This window comes from Gossypium hirsutum, chromosome D11 (assembly GCF_007990345.1).
Source record: "Gossypium hirsutum isolate 1008001.06 chromosome D11, Gossypium_hirsutum_v2.1, whole genome shotgun sequence".
NCBI lineage: Eukaryota > Viridiplantae > Streptophyta > Magnoliopsida > Malvales > Malvaceae > Gossypium > Gossypium hirsutum.
Genome location: NC_053447.1, coordinates 42,010,881 through 42,026,684, shown reverse-complemented (window position 1 = coordinate 42,026,684; position 15,804 = coordinate 42,010,881). Strand labels below are relative to the sequence as shown.

Here is a 15,804-nt window from a genome sequence, read left to right as displayed (position 1 = left end):
TTGGATCCCACGAATTTCACCTAAATTTTTTCTCCACCACCATTCATGGTCCATAGCTCGCGCCATCTCCTCCGCCCACAGTCCCATCCGAAGCAGAATGCGTCCGCTCCTTCTCCACCATTGAGATTCGTTCCTTTAAGGGACAAATCTCTTTGGTGTGACCATACTTCCCACAAGTGTAACAAATTGTTGGTAAGGATTCGTATTCCACTCTTTGGAGAACACTGTTAACGAGAACTTGTGACACTAGAGGCTTTTCTAGGTTCACATACATGACCATTCGAGCCAACCGGCCTCTAGATCTGCTATCTGTGTTAAATCCAGTTTGGCTACCTTCCCTATAGTCCCACCTATTTCTTCAAGGACCCTCCTCTCGTACAAGAAATCTAGGAGTCCCAGAAAACAAATCCAAGCCATTACCATGCTCAAATAAGGTTGTGAGGGGTTAAACTCTTTGGTCCAAGGTTGGACAGTTAGGTACTGTCTGTGTATTAACCAAGGCCCTTGTGATAGAACTTCCTCAAAATCTTCAGTACATTAAAACTTGGTTAAGAAATATTTGTTCTTTATATCCATGAGATGGAATGGCTTTGAAGGTCTCCAAAGACTACTAACCCGATTATTCAGTGCCAAATATCCAATACTTCCCAGCAATTTCAAGACTACCGTAGTTTCCATTTCCTTAAAGAGAATTTGCTAGATCCGATCAGAGAAATCGATAGCAAGGATCCCATTAACAATATATCTATTAATATCTCATTCCAAAAACTCGAGATCATCGTCAATCCCTCTCTAGATTTCACCGTTGTCTTTCCCTTATCACCTAATCCATTCCCCAACAATTTATCTTTCCAAGACAAGGTTGGAATCGAATTTGATTCAACAATCATATCTATGTCCCCATTCCCGTTATCCTCTTTAAAACGTACCTTCTTAGTATTTCGATTCAAATCATCCTGAGGACCATCGTCTCTACCGGCCTTCAGAGAACTACCACCACCTTCGGTGTTCAGAGAGATTTCCATCGATAAAGCACATGTAATTACGTTTTGGTTTGAAGTGCAATTTTAGGAACTTTTGCTATGAGGCTATTTTCAAGTGAGAATATTATACGGATATAACAGTTAGTTTTGGTTCAATATTAGAAAAAATTCGTCATTTTTAGCTTCTATGGTACTTTTAAGCATGAAGTGGAAGCCAGACGGCCTAAATTTGCATGTGGTATTTTTATTACAATGATCTTCATAAATGGAGAAACGAACTTGCTTAATAATTGAACATACATAACCAGGCTTAATAATTAAGTTTACAGGTGGGAGATCATAATATGAAGCATATGCAAAGAACAATTCAAACGACCTTTTTAACCACTAATTGTCAAAACACAAAAACAAATTCAACAATCACGTAATGACTGCTAAAAGGATCACACCATTGAGAGACCCAAGTTTTGAAACTGATATGGCAGTCACTGTAATTAAAAGCCAATGTTCTAAGAAGAATGGGAAGCAGATAGTCTAAGACATTCACTTTGACACCTTCGAAGGCCAATGTCATTCCAGTTGGGTACCTGATGTTGGTTAACACAAACGGTACGAGCACAAGCATCGGAGCAAGCATCGAGCTCAGACACACCACAAACGGTTACACAAGTATCAGGAATCGGATCCTTTGAAAATGCCCCAACTTTTTTCAACATTCGCTTTGATGTGCAGACTCTCTCGCAAACAAAGATATCATCCGAGCTCTTCTCCCTTCCCCTGGCACTCTTAATTCTCTCTTCTTCGGCATGCTTTTTCTTCATTCTAAAAGCTTGTCCTGCAATTACAGCCGGGATGGCAGCCCCAAGAAGGGACCACCACGCATCCACCATCACAAATTGCAGTATAGAAGCCCTTTCACCTTCTTCTTTCCCTACTTTCTGCACTTTTCAATGGAAAGAGAAAAATACAACACATGAACGTCTAGCAACAATATGCTGAAACATTATGCATTCTCGTTAGCAACGAATGATACTTTCATGATATAATCTGTGAACATAAGAGATGCGGCATAGAACCTACCAACTGGTATTTGTCTGATACAAACATGCTCAAGTTTTTCGGAGGTTTCATATATTTGGAGGATCATATCCAGATCTATGCCCAAAACATGTTTCCGACACAAATGTCGAACACGAATAATTTAGGAAAAATGAAAGAGTCCAAATAGCATAAAACCCCATGCATTTCACCTCCCGATAACATCCATTTTCTACTTAGTTTCCCATACAACATAATCAAGCTACCCACCTTCTGTCTCAAATATTTTAAACCAATAGAAAAGAACAACCCAAGCAAGGCACATTAATGCCCTTATTACAACCAACAGCCATAAAATGGCCTCAGAATCCTCCATTTATATAACTATTTTACACATAACAATCACTAGTTAAACCAGAGTTTTTCTTAAACAATCACATAAATTCAATTCCCAAAATTAAAATTCTTATTGTTAAAAACCAACCACAATAATTCCTAAAAGCTTAGAGTTTTAACAATCGTGCTATTTTTAACAACAATTGAGCAAATACCCATTTCGTAATAGGAAGAATAACAACTCATCATGCCAGAAACATAAACCCATTATTGGAAGGATAGTTAGACAAGAAACAGGTAAAATAAATTCAAATTTAAAAACCGAAAATAAGCTAAAACCCACAAATTTAGATAGAAGGGCAAAAAGAAAAGAGAAATCAAGATTCCTAGTTACAGATCAAATTAAAAAGAAGATATACCGAATGCTGCTGCTAATCGCAGAGGTTTAATTTCTATGAAAAAGAGGGGAAATAGAGAAAATAAAACTTTGGGGTTTAGAGTCTGACCTTTTGGAGCAGCAATATAGAGAACTTCACCGAAAGAGACTAGAGCTGCAACTGTCAAAAATTCCTTTTTTCAAGGGCTTTATTTTTTATTTTAATAAAAAATTCATAATTTTCTAAAATTTTGAGGGGAGCCAAGTTTCGTAAATAACATTTAATAAATAATTAAAAATGGAAACTAAAAAATGACGTACTTAAAATATAAATATAAATGTGTGCATAATAAAATTGGAGGTTAAAGAATGCATAATAAAATTAAAAGGTATAAAAATATTAAAATAAAATTTTAAGTAAGTGGTAAATTAAAGATTTTATTAATGTGATTGGTGTGGTTCAAATCTATTTAGATGTATATTTTTATTGGTTTTTTAAATAAAAAATATTAAAGTAGCCTCGAATAATATCACTTATTTTAATTATGAAGAATTTTTTAACCGAGTTAATGTCTGATTAACTCATTATACCAATTTAATCAGGAACTTGAATAATGGTAAGTATAGATACACAAATATATAAAAATTTAGAACACAAATATAACTTATTAAAGTTTCAAATAAAAACTAAAAATTATTTTAATTTAAATGGTAAATGAAAAATTTTATATAAATTTACTTTACAAATAAAATGAATTCTTGTAATTCCTTAATTGAGTCAATAAAAGACTAATAAATAGTATAGATTTCTAAAATTGATTATTGTCCTATTTTAATTACTGAATTTTTATTAGAAGTTATGGTTTTACGGTGTAGATGAACATATTTTTATTTTCATCCAGACAATGGAACCAACAAAATAACATTAAAAAATATTTAAATTATATAATCTAAAAGTGAAATTAACTACTTGGGCTAGGACTAAAAATTGCTGTATGGTTTTTAATGTGGATTACCCTTCGTATATCCATGCAATTGTATTGAATCATGCTATTAATTAATTGAAGTTTTGACCCTCGGGTCTTTTATCAAAAAAAAAAAAAAACTTAGCATTTTGGCGTTAAGTAAAAGAAACGACTGCCAATATTTAATTGATAATTAGGAAGAGTTCAGGCGCCTTTAAGCACAATTTTTCTTGAGAGATTGAGCAAAAGTAAGTATTGTATTAAAAAAAACAATTATTTTGAGAAATGAAATCTCTAACTTAATTGTGAAAGAAGCCAAGTCAGATAGGAAAGAATGGGCTATATATTGGGGAAAGCAATCAATATGTATACATTCATCCAGTAAAACTGCGAAACCCAACCCAGAAACCCCATACAAGTGATATAAAAGAATCGGCATGCCAAGCATAACGAATATGGGAAAAATGAATGTAGTAGCAAACAACAATAATATCCAATATCAGACACTAATATCTGCACGCTTTGATCTGCTGCTGCCGCTGATTTCCTGGGAGCCTGTAAAGGAGAATCTTGGCAGGCTGTAATTCTCTGTCACGGAAACAGGCGGTTGAGGGTAAAGTGTGGGCGGTGGAGTCAGATTGCGCTGTGCTGGTAGAGGAGGAAGGATGTTGTACTTGTAAGGGTCACCACTTAAACTGCAAACAACACAAAAAAAGGAAGCATCCTATGGTATCACATATACCGCACCAGAAACATGGGGCAGAGAAAGAGAGAACAAGGCAACAATGGTAACTCTCCTTGGCTTGATTTACCTTGTACCCTTGTACAGCTGTTCATCATCACTGGAATTTTCATCTAAACGCTGAGAGGTTCTCTGAACAGGAGATGCGGACCATGTATTTGGGGTTGGTAAGTCATCTGAAAAATATCTTCTCCTGATCAACTGAAACAAGCATGATGTAAGTCTAACAACAGCTAACCCGCAACAAATTGAGAGCTAGAAAATCACATAAAGCAAGCAAAGATGGCAATAATACCATATGGAAAAACTTCATCACACCTTCCTTATCGTATCTTGCATCTCTGGCAGCCTATAGACATCAAGCAAAATGTTGACATCTAAAATTAGCAAAAGCCAGAACCAATGTTGTTAACTCGGGTTTTGCCATGCAAATATGCAAGTATTAGATCTTCACCAACCCCAACTTTTTGCTAATGTTTTAAACACTACATCCTTATTGATTTATTAGCCAACTAAGGAAGCTGTGATGCCATCTTAGCTCATGTTTTGCTTGAGAAACCAACTTCGTGAAGCAAAATATCTCCAATAGAAGATAGTTCATCTGAAGAAAATAATTTTCAATTTCTGGACTCAAGAACAAAGATTTATTGGTGTTTCCTATTCAAAGAAAATTCCTTCTTTGCCACCTCCTCTGCAACTTAAACTCACGCTTAATGAAACTTCCGTCAAAAGAACTAAGCCTATATATTCAACACTCAATAACTCTAACCTCAATTCACCATTTCTAACTCAGATAAACAGATAATCCACAAACAAACAATAATAACGTTATTTGTTCTACATGAATGCCAAAAGCCAAGAAGTTTGCTCCTCTCTCTCTCTTGCCACTGCAACAATGCAGATTCAGAATCAAAACTAGCCGGATTCACAGCACCAACAACCAACCACCAAAAGCATCAGCGGATCTTAACAAATCAACCAAAAATCAGTGTATTAACAAGAACATTTTAAATGAACCAACAAAAGGCTCAGTTTTTCCCAAAATTTTGAATGCAAAATTTTGCCTGTAGTGCCTTTGCTGCCATCTTTGGTTAAGTAAAATCTTACCATTTACCAATAAAAAAACATATATCCATGAACAAGCATATCTCAAAATAGTCTTAGATATCAAGTTCAAAGAAGAGGAAATTTAACAACAGAATGGATAGCATTTCATGCAAAACATTTTGAGAGTTCCTAAAAATTATCATGTCACACAGCTGCTAAAACAATCAAAGCTGGAATTAATCACACCAGTAAACGGTAGGTAACAGACAAGGACAATGACCACAGTAAATATCTGAATTACAAGGATTTACAGATAAACTAAACCATAAATTTCAAAGAACAGGGGTAATTTATCAGAGAGAGAGAGAGAGGGCCTCAAGTTGAAATGTGAGAAAATTGAGGACAATTTATGAAAACTGTTGCACTTCACCCTTCTTTACAGCAATTGGAGACGTAAATTACTCAAGTAAAAGAAAAACCAAAGTGTCGTCTCCAGGATTCAATACTATAGCAACTACAGTTCTACAAAGAAATAGATCAATCACAATGAAACACCCAAGTTTTCTCATAAATTTCTGCAAAATAAAATAAGAAATTCTTACTCTAAACGGCATATAAGCAAGTCAAAGCATAAGTTAAATGCTTACTGCAATAAGGCTTCCACTACCAGGAAAACTCTCAGTCAGTGGAAGCTCCTCGCTAGATGGAAGCAAACCCTGTTTCTCAACCCAATGACGAGCTGCATCAACAAGATTGCCACTGCTACTTCTTGTACCCTCTTTAGAAGCAATATCAGCTTTGTTACCAATAACAATATATGGAACAGGAAGTCCCCTGGGACCTCCAGAACCTAGAGGTACTGAAAATGTGCCAGAAGCCGCAATTTCAGCTGCCCACTTCTGAAGGCTTGTTTTTGTTCTCCTTTGAGAAAGATCATGAACAAATATTACACCTGCACAAAGTTTCAAGCCAGAATCATGAGAGAAAATCACAGGTCAAAGCCCTTCCAATAATCACAAAGGAAGTCATGGGAAGATGGAGCAGGAAAAAATTTCTACATGCAGACAATTAGGTGTATATCATTAGGATGGCAATGCTGGCATGCCAATAATATTTAAGACCATCAAGTTAAAAATTAATAGGTGCAATCAGCTATATTGCAAGCATCTCTGTTGAATAAATTCATTCAGTTTGGTATTTTGCAAAATTGTGTCCCGGTCAGAAACTAACAGGGATTCTACACAGAAAAAATAAGTTCCTAACCATCTTTTACATCTACGGTCTATAGTATCAAATGCAGCCAAAAATTAAAAGCAATATGTTCAAGCAAAAAAAAAAAAAATGGAAGCATGCAGTTTCAGTCTCTATTTCATTTATGGAATAAAAGGCTGTAGGATAGCTGATATAGAGCAACTGATGACAGTAGCCATCAATTCATGCATACATGTAACTCTATCAGGGCACTGATCAAACTATCTACCAAGAAACAGCCATGGTCTGCTGTCAGTGTAAACCAACCAATAGAACATACACAGTGTAAACCAACCAATACTTAGAAAAATGCACAAGAAAGACTGTAGATTTCCAGACTTACGTGTTAAGAATCAGAAAATTTTTGTATAACAATTATCAAGTACTTAGACATTTTCTCAAGTAAAGAGATTAAATGCTCACCATTAAGTTGTGAATAAAATAGAGATCTGCAACCTTTGTATCTCTCATGTCCTGACACATCCCAGAGTTCAATGAAGAAATCTCTCTCAGCATCCCCTTTTAAGCTACTTGAAGAGCTACCAGGACAACCATATGTTGTATGCTGCGTAGGGATTGTAGTGGCTACTTGGTGAATGAACTAAAACAATTGGCTCTATTTAAAGCAATAAAGGAATACTAAGTCTTACCTTCACACCAACTGTACATCCAATAGTTTGATGAGGGCGAGCAGTGGATGAACCTTTAACAATCAGATGAACAAGAGAAGTTTTCCCCACACCTGCCAAAAAGACTAAGATTTCAATCTGAAGTTCGGCATTTAACAAAAAACTGGAAACAAACATCTTTATATTTAATCTAAGCATGAAACTAAATAAAACAGAACAGTAGATCAAGAGTCTCCTTCCTTCCTAATAACAGCTTAACATAGTGTCAGGAATACCAAGGAAGTCAAAAACAAATCAATGTAACATCCAAATTAAGTGGTATACTAATATGAAACAGTAAATCTGTTGCAAAGATCTGTTTGATTGACACAGGAAGTATTAGAAGTGTCAATGACAAATTACTGAAGTACTTCCACCAAGGCCATGCATATTTTCCTTTAAACAAACTTGAAGTGTAACTCAAGCCTTAAGGGAAGGATAGGTATGAAAATGGATATAGGTTCAAACCACAGTGCTCCCTCTTATACCAAGAAAAAAACTTCAACTTACCAAGTTAGCTCTAAGATTTCTCCTTCTCTCCATTTATTTCAAGTCTTAATACATCATCCCATTCCTTTCTCCAATGGCCTCCAAATTCGTTTCTTACACATGCATATCACACACTACATCTCCTCAAGCAAAAGCTGAGATAGGCAATTATTTCACACCATAAACTTTGTCTCTTATTTCACACTGATCAAGCTCTCAAATTTTGGATTTGCAAATAAAATCATTTGTTACTTTAAATGCTCTTATCCTTACATTTTGGCAGGTAAATTAAACGTCCTTTTTTCCAGCAGAGTTGCACTTCGGGAGGCTAAAAGCTGAAATTCATAAGTTTAGCCAATCCAAAATCAGCAACAGCTAAACAATGGTTTTTTCTACACCAAGATATCTCTATCAAGCATGTTCCTTCTCGTATAGTTACAATTATAATACTTTTAAAGCATACAAGCTCGTTAAAACCCTTAACAGTTACTCCATTCAGAAATGCATAAAGAAAATAGCAGAAAACTTTGCAAATACATAAACAATACATGAAAACATAAGATTCTGTGACTAAAAAAGAAAGAAAGAAAAGAAAGTAAAATTCGATACCGGAATCACCAACGACAAGAACTCTAATCTGCCCACAAGGAGGTCCTCCATTAAGCTCTTTGTTCTCCATCTCACGTTCCCTCCAAAACATGTTTCCTTCTTGTTTTCTCTTTTCTTCTCGCACACAAAAAACAAGAAAAATCTAGTCCAAAAAATGACCCAACTGAACTCTAAAGCAATTGCAATACTAATCAAGTCCCATCAAACAGGCGCAAATTTAAAGCACAGTAATTATTTCTTGAAATGGGTACCCAAAATTTCAAACCAATATCCATCTCACACCAAAATCCACCCAAGATCTACACCCAAATCCACGATCCAAAAACCCATCATTTCTGAACTAAATTGGATCTAAGAAGCCAATGGGTATCTTTACAATTGGAATGCAAGAAGTGGGGTTGTCTTTAAATTTGTCAATCGATTAAACTTGGGTTTAAAACTATATTTTTCCAGAAATAAAATGTTCAACGTTTTAAGTGGAGTTCATACGAAGATTAGGAAAATTGAATAAATTAAATAGATAAAGAAAGAAAGCTAAGCAGAGATCCAAAATTTGGTTTTCAAGATGGATCGAGTATGGTTCTTTTTCATGTGTTGATACCGATTGATTAAACAAGGAAGCTTGAAGTTGGAATGTATCAGACACGCGCTAGAATGCGCGTCAAATTTTTAAGATGTCAATTTCTTTTTTTTTTCTTTGGCTTAATGTACACTTTAATTCCACAAGTATATCGCTTGTCTCACTTTAGTCCTTAAAGTTTTTTTTTGAACCCTCTTCAGTTTTTAATATTATCAAACGTTCTCAATTTAATTATTTGAACATTAAAAACTAACGGCTGGGATGTTTAGTCAATCGTATACTATCACATATCACATAATGATATTATCGTGACGTCGTCATTGAAAAAACTATAAAATTTCTTTAAAATGGAAAATTATTTTAAAAATACAAAAAATTATTTTAAAAAATTAAAAATCATTAAAATTATTTAAAATTATAAAATTATAAAATTAAATAATAAAAAAATATTTAAATATATAAATTACTAAGTTTGTTTAAAAAAATTTAGAAATTTCATTATTTTTAATATTTTAAAATTTTAGGTGATAAATCTTGGATAATTTTTTTAAATTATTTAAATAATGAAAAATAATATTATTTATGATTTAAATGATTATTTAATTGAAATAAAATTATTTTTATTATTTAAATAATTAAAAAATTATCTAAATTTATGACCTAAAAATATCTACCAATTATAAATTCCGATTGATTAAATTATAAAACAACTATTATAGGTGATATCTTTCCAAGAGACAATGATCTCATATTCAAGCTCTAATAAATGTGATTTATAAAATTTTAAAAATATTAAAGTTTTTAATATTTTTAGTAAATTTTAGTGTTTTAGTATTTTTACAATTGTTTTTGTAATTTTCTAAAAATATTATTTCTTAATATTTTTGTAATTTTTTTTAATTTTAAAATGATTTTTTGCAATTTTAAATATTTTTAAGGTTTTTTTCGAATGATGACATCATTGTATGACATGTGGCAACATATGATTGGTTGGCCAATTTTTTTAACATCCAAAGGACCGAATCGGGAATGTATGAAACATTAGGGACTAAACTGGGAATATCTGATAATATTAAGGATTGAAGTAGGCTAAAAAAAACTTTAACGACCATAGTGGGGAAAATAGTATACTTCAAGGACTAAAGTGTGCATTAAGCCATTTTCTTTTAGGTAAACTACGGGTTTTTTACAAAATTATTATAAAAAAATAAAAAATAACCAAAATATTATAACTTTTTTTTATTTACCAAAATATTATAATTTTTTTATTTACCAAAATATACAAAAAAACCTGCAAAAAGCCTGCACCGAATTGACAGCACCTTGGTCGTAGTTGTATAAGATACTAATATAGAGCTATGAAGTTAACGTTCGGGTGCTATCTCCAATAGCCCCCTCACTCTTCCTCTTTTCACTCTATCTGGGTGGCGCTAAGGACCCACCTCCCTCCTCCTTTAAAAATACGGGAGGTGGGCTTCGCGCACCCTATAACTATACATTCGGGCACCCTATTACTATACAGCAGTTACGCTCGGGTGCTATCTCCAATAGCCCCCTCACTGGTAGTTACTTTTTTGCTGGGCATTTAATTTCATATAATGACCAATGAAACATCTAGAGTATCAATATATTAGTCTGGCCCGGACTAGTATATTCTACTTGGGAGATAAAGTACTATAATTCAATAGACTTGGAAGACGTTACTAAAAGCCTATACTTCTACCCTATTGGTTATAGAGTACTACTTTAGCTTTCGCTCCGATAAAAAAGAAAAGCTAGATGACAAAACGGCATTGGTTGTTGCTTTAAAAAGCCGAACACTATGTTAAGCCGACCTCTTCTATGTAAAAGGGGACTTTTCTTAGAATATCGGGCATAGTGAGGGTAGGAACCCCTCTTGGCAATGGTTTGCCTACCTTTGTTAAAGTGACATGCCCTAAAAGGGCACATGTCATACTAGACCGACGCTGGCTCCATACCGCAAACACAATGGTATGGGAATTTGATTTTGGCTTAAAAGCTTTTTCAAAAATTCTCATACCATTGCGGGTGGTGAAGCAGAGGGAGAGGAGGCCCTCACCCCTCGGGGGTGTTATTTCCTACTGTCCAGCTGAAGGGAGAAAAATCAGAAGAAAAAGAAGAAGAAGAAGAGGTGTTGCGGAAAAGAAGAGAGAAAGAGAAGAGAAAAAGAAGGTATTTTTTTAAAAATAATTGATTATATTGTTGTTATTGTTTTGTATATTTTGTAATATTTTTTGTTTTAGTTTAGTTATTAAGATTAATAAAACTCAAATTGATAGTTTTAGTTAGTATTATTATTATTATTGTTGTTGTTGTTGTTGTTGTTGTTGTTGTTGTTAGTATTAAGATGTAACTTAGTAGTATTATTGTTAGTAAAAAACTAGTATTATTATTATGGTTAGTTATTATTTTTATTTACCAAAATAAACTACTTAGTAAAAAACTAGTATTATTATTATAGTTAGTTAGTTATTATTTTTAGTAAAACCCTAATTAATAATTTTAGTGTGTATTATTTTGAGTATAAAATTATTAATATTATTATTGTGTTAGTTATTAGGATTAGTGGTTAAACGGTTTTCATGTACAAAATTGCATATTGAAACATTAAATTTTTTTTAAGTAATTTATTTACCGTTCGAGAATTTTTATGAGATTTTGTTTTTTTTTGACAGATTAAATATTGAATATGGATGCTAAGTTTCTTGTATGCGTTTATTTTGATGGAGTCATCTTGACAACAAGTGTTGGCTGTGTATTTGAATGTCGGCAACAAATAGCAATGAGATTTAATAGAAATGTATCGTTCGATGAAATGAAGGCAATGATTAATGCAAAAATTCTTAGACGTTGTGGGTAGGGGTGAGCATTCGATCGAATCGAATCGAATCGAATCAAAAATTTTCGAGCTAATCGAGTTTTCGAATCTCATTTTATCATCCTAACTTTATTTGAAGTTTTCTCGAATCGAGTCGAGTGAGATGGAATTCGAATCGAATCGAATCGAATATATTTGTTCGAGTTAAATTTTAAAAAATAATTTTGGATCCTTGTAACCATTGTCACTCATCGTAATAAAATTTGTCCACCTTAATTAAATTTTTTATTAACTTTATCACTTTATAATTTATTTATTAATTTTTTTATATATTGGTTAGCTTCTTTGCTTGCTTAGTTGTTTCAATTATCTTCAGATTCTTGTCACTATGTATTTTAGAATTAAAAAATATATCAAATGTAAAAATATAATTTTTTAATAAAATTTATTTTAAAAATAAAATGTGAAATTGATAACAATATAAAATTTTAACACGAATATTTTATGGCATAATTAATAATTCAATTTTAATATAAATATTCAATATGACTAAACAATTCAATAATAAAAATAATATAAAATGTGAAATTTAATTTAATAATATAAATAGTAGATATAAATAAAATTATTACTATTTATGTTTAGTGATTTTTTTGGATAATTTTGATTTTTTATTTGAGAGTAAAGGGTGAGAAGTAAAAGTTTAGGGGAAAAATAAAAATTTTGGGGGAATAAAAGTTTAAGGGAAAGTAAATAGGGGAGTAAAATTTTGGAGGCAAAATATTAAAAAAAATTGGAGGGGGAGGGTTTGGGATAGATGGGAGGTGGGATGAGAAGGGAATAAAAGTTTTAGAGGAAAAGTGGGAGGGAGTAAAAATTTTGGGGGAAAATAAAAGGTTTTGAGGGTTTTTGGGAGTAAAATTTTGAGAAAAAATAAATGGGAGAGTAAAATTTTGGTGGGAAATGGATTTTGGGTAGATTGGGGGGTTGGGAGGGGAGGGGAGTAAAAGTTTTTGGGGGAAAGTGGGAAGGAGTAAAAGTTTTGAGGGAAAAGTAAAAAGGTTTGGGAGTTTGGGGTAAAAATGTAAAATATTATAGTTTGATATTCGAATTATTCGAATTATTCGAGTTATTTGAATTCGAAAACTCAACTCGATTCGAACTCGAAATTCGAAAAAAATTTCGAGTTGATTCGAATGACTCGATTAACTCGAATAACTCAATTCATTTAACTCGAAATTCGAATTTTTTTTCAATTTTTTCGAGTCGAATCGAGTTTTGCTCACCCCTAGTTGTGGGAGAAGGATATCAAAAATTTTCTACAAGTTTCTAGTTTCGACAAATCCAGTCAAATTCTTCGAAATGGAACTTGTAGACGACGAAGACATGGAGACAATGGTCGATCTCTACCGTGGGAATGGGAGTGAGAAGAATGCACCGATTCACTTATTTGCTGAGTTAGTCGGTATGGAGCAAAATGAAGATGTTAATACATCTGATGAAGAAGACGGGGCTGAAGAACCATGGATGGTGGCTCCAATATCATACGTTGATAGTGAATCAACTATGGGTGGGATCGGTATCGACCTGAATATTACACTCGATGTTGATATGGTTGGTGGTAAAGAAGAAGGTGCTGGCGAAGAAGAAGGTGGTGGCGATCATTGGGATTAAGAGGTCGATAGTGACGATGATCCCGATGTGGACGATGTACCTAATGATATTGATGATGAAGATGTCAACAACAATGAAGGCATTAACGCTTCTTCGGTCGGGGAGCAGATGCAGCGTATTTTGATACACAATAATCCTGGGCCACACATGTCGCTCATAGACCCCGACACAGCGTATGTAGCTGAGTTTCCGGAGTACCCTGAAATAGTTCATTCTCACGAGCTGGCCGTAACATCTGATGATGAAGAGTTATTCATAGGACAGAGATTCAGGTGTAAAAAAGAGTGCATATATGCCATTAAACGGTACAGCATGAAGATATCGGTGGATTATAAAGTCTCCGTGTCTACTTCGACAATATATGTTGGGGAGTGTTGGAAGACAGCGAAAGGCTGCAATTGGCGGGTACGAGCTGCATTTATTAGAAGTTTTCAGATGTGGGAGATACGAAAATTTGTTGGTCCTCATACATGCACATCAACACGTATGACAGAAGATCATGGAAAACTTGATTCGAAAACTATTTGTACGTGTATCATGCCAATGGTGAAGGACATGCCGGCCATTAAAGTTTCGGTACTGATTGCTGAAATGCAAGCACGATTCCAGTATCGAGTCTCATATCGGAAGGCATGGATGCTAAACAGACGGCAATAGAGCAACTGTATGGGGATTACGATTCGTCGTATAACGAGCTTCAAGGTTGGATAGCTGCTATGCGAGAGTACGTACCGAGGACTGTGATTGAGTTGCAGACAAGGCCATATTACGGCCCGGATGACCAGTTACAGCCGACAAAAAGGATTTTCCATCGGATGTTCTGGACGTTCGGTCCATGTGTGCGGGCGTTTCCCCGCTGCAAGCCACTTGTGCAGGTGGATGGGACCTGGCTGTATGGAAAATATACACAAATCCTACTTCTTGCAGTTGCTCAAGACGGTAACAGAAACGTGCTCCCGATAGCATTTGCTATCGTAGATAAAGAGAACATGGAGTCTTGGGAATTCTTCCTCACAAATCTGCGGAGGTATGTTATTAGGAACGATAACATTTGCATCATCTCCGATAGAGGGAAGGGTTTAATTGCGGCTATTAGGCGTTCTAGTGTGCCGTGGAGATCCGTTTACTGCATTCGTCACATTGCGTTTAACTTCCATAAAGATTATAAGAATGCAGACTGGAAGAGACAAGTCGTGGCAATGGGTAAATGATAACCTTATCTTTTCAATATAAGTTGTAATGTTTGATGTTATCGACTTACTAGAACTTATTTTTCCTTAATACGTATGCAGCGTACGAGTTAGAGCCACATATTTTCTGGCAAAGAATGATCCGACTTGAGAGTGACATGGAGGGACAGACAAACACATCTTTCCGACAATGGTTGGGCACAATGGAGCCGTGGTAGTGGGCTCAAAGTTTTGATGACGGCTTCCGTTATGGCCAAATGACCACAAACTTAGTCGAGGGGATAAACCCTGTCTTGTTGAAAACACGTCATTTTCCAATTCCATCGGTATTTTCTGCTATTTTCTACAGGCTGGCTACTTTGATGCCAAGAATGGGTCAGCAGCAAGTCGACCAGATTCAGGCGAGACATGTGTTTGTCGAACATGTCAGGGATGCAATGGTCGCAAACCGTCGGTTGGCGAGGTCAATGAACGTGGAAATATATTTACGACGACTAGAAACATTTCGAGTTACTAAGACCATCAGTTGTCGACCTGGTATACCAACTAGGTCCTACGGAGTTGATCTCCGAAATAGATGGTGCGAGTGTAGGAGGTTCGAAACACTTCATTATCCCAGTGCGCATGTCGTGGCAGCGTGTGCTAAAGTCAATCTTGATGCTGAACAATATGTCGATGATGTGTACACGCTGGAGCGCACATTGCGTATCTGGGAGAATGAGTTCCCCGTCCTGCCTAACCTATCTACGTGGGAGGTGCCACCGATGACTTTCGAGCTTCTCCCAGACAGAGGGCTACGGAGGAATCCAAGGGGTCGTCCGCAGTCAAGCAGAATCCGTAATAAGATGGACATTAGGGAGAAATCTGAAGGAAAGCATTGTGGAATATACAGGTTAAGTGGTCATAGTCGGAATAAATGCCCTAACCGAAACTTTCATGTTGGACAGTCGTCCGGATCGGGTTGGAATTTACCTAATGCTGTAAAATTTTTATGTATATTGTTATAAAAAGTATAAT

The 15,804-nt window shown here is 34.8% G+C and overlaps 2 protein-coding genes across 6 annotated transcripts; both read right to left on the bottom strand.

Moving 5' to 3' along the window:
* Window positions 1-1,249: 1,249 nt before the first annotated feature.
* On the bottom strand, window positions 1,250-2,996 carry LOC107948409 (uncharacterized protein At5g64816). 4 transcript variants are annotated; one of them, XM_016882946.2, is made up of 2 exons: window positions 2,864-2,996; window positions 1,250-1,921 (listed from the first exon to the last, which is right to left on the bottom strand). In XM_016882946.2, exon 2 carries the CDS (start codon window positions 1,871-1,873, stop codon window positions 1,493-1,495), a length of 381 nt encoding a protein of 126 aa, XP_016738435.1. In that variant the 5' UTR covers window positions 1,874-1,921; window positions 2,864-2,996; the 3' UTR covers window positions 1,250-1,492. The 4 variants fall into 4 exon arrangements, with proteins under 4 accessions (XP_016738435.1, XP_040960463.1, XP_040960464.1 ...); XM_041104529.1 differs by having other exon boundaries at window positions 1,250-1,926; window positions 2,864-2,978; XM_041104530.1 differs by having other exon boundaries at window positions 1,250-1,926; window positions 2,777-2,923.
* A 1,027-nt stretch (window positions 2,997-4,023) lies between these two features.
* Window positions 4,024-9,142, bottom strand: LOC107948408 (small GTPase LIP1). 2 transcript variants are annotated; one of them, XM_016882944.2, is made up of 7 exons: window positions 8,505-9,116; window positions 7,389-7,480; window positions 7,162-7,303; window positions 6,135-6,439; window positions 4,736-4,789; window positions 4,511-4,641; window positions 4,024-4,393 (listed from the first exon to the last, which is right to left on the bottom strand). In XM_016882944.2, exons 1-7 carry the CDS (start codon window positions 8,593-8,595, stop codon window positions 4,198-4,200), a joined length of 1,011 nt encoding a protein of 336 aa, XP_016738433.2. In that variant the 5' UTR covers window positions 8,596-9,116; the 3' UTR covers window positions 4,024-4,197. The 2 variants fall into 2 exon arrangements, with proteins under 2 accessions (XP_016738433.2, XP_016738434.2); XM_016882945.2 differs by lacking the exon at window positions 4,736-4,789 and having other exon boundaries at window positions 8,505-9,142.
* Window positions 9,143-15,804: the final 6,662 nt, after the last annotated feature.

Coding starts and splice junctions, on each gene's coding strand:
- LOC107948409 (XM_016882946.2), bottom strand. CDS start 1,873: ATGGTGGATGCGTGGTGGTCCCTTCTTGGGGCTGCCATCCCGGCTGTA.
- LOC107948408 (XM_016882944.2), bottom strand. CDS start 8,595: ATGTTTTGGAGGGAACGTGAGATGGAGAACAAAGAGCTTAATGGAGGA. Junction 7,304..7,388: donor GATGTACAGTTGGTGTGAAG/GTAAGACTTAGT, acceptor ATCCCTACGCAG/CATACAACATATGGTTGTCC. Junction 6,440..7,161: donor ATTTTATTCACAACTTAATG/GTGAGCATTTAA, acceptor AACTTTGTGCAG/GTGTAATATTTGTTCATGAT.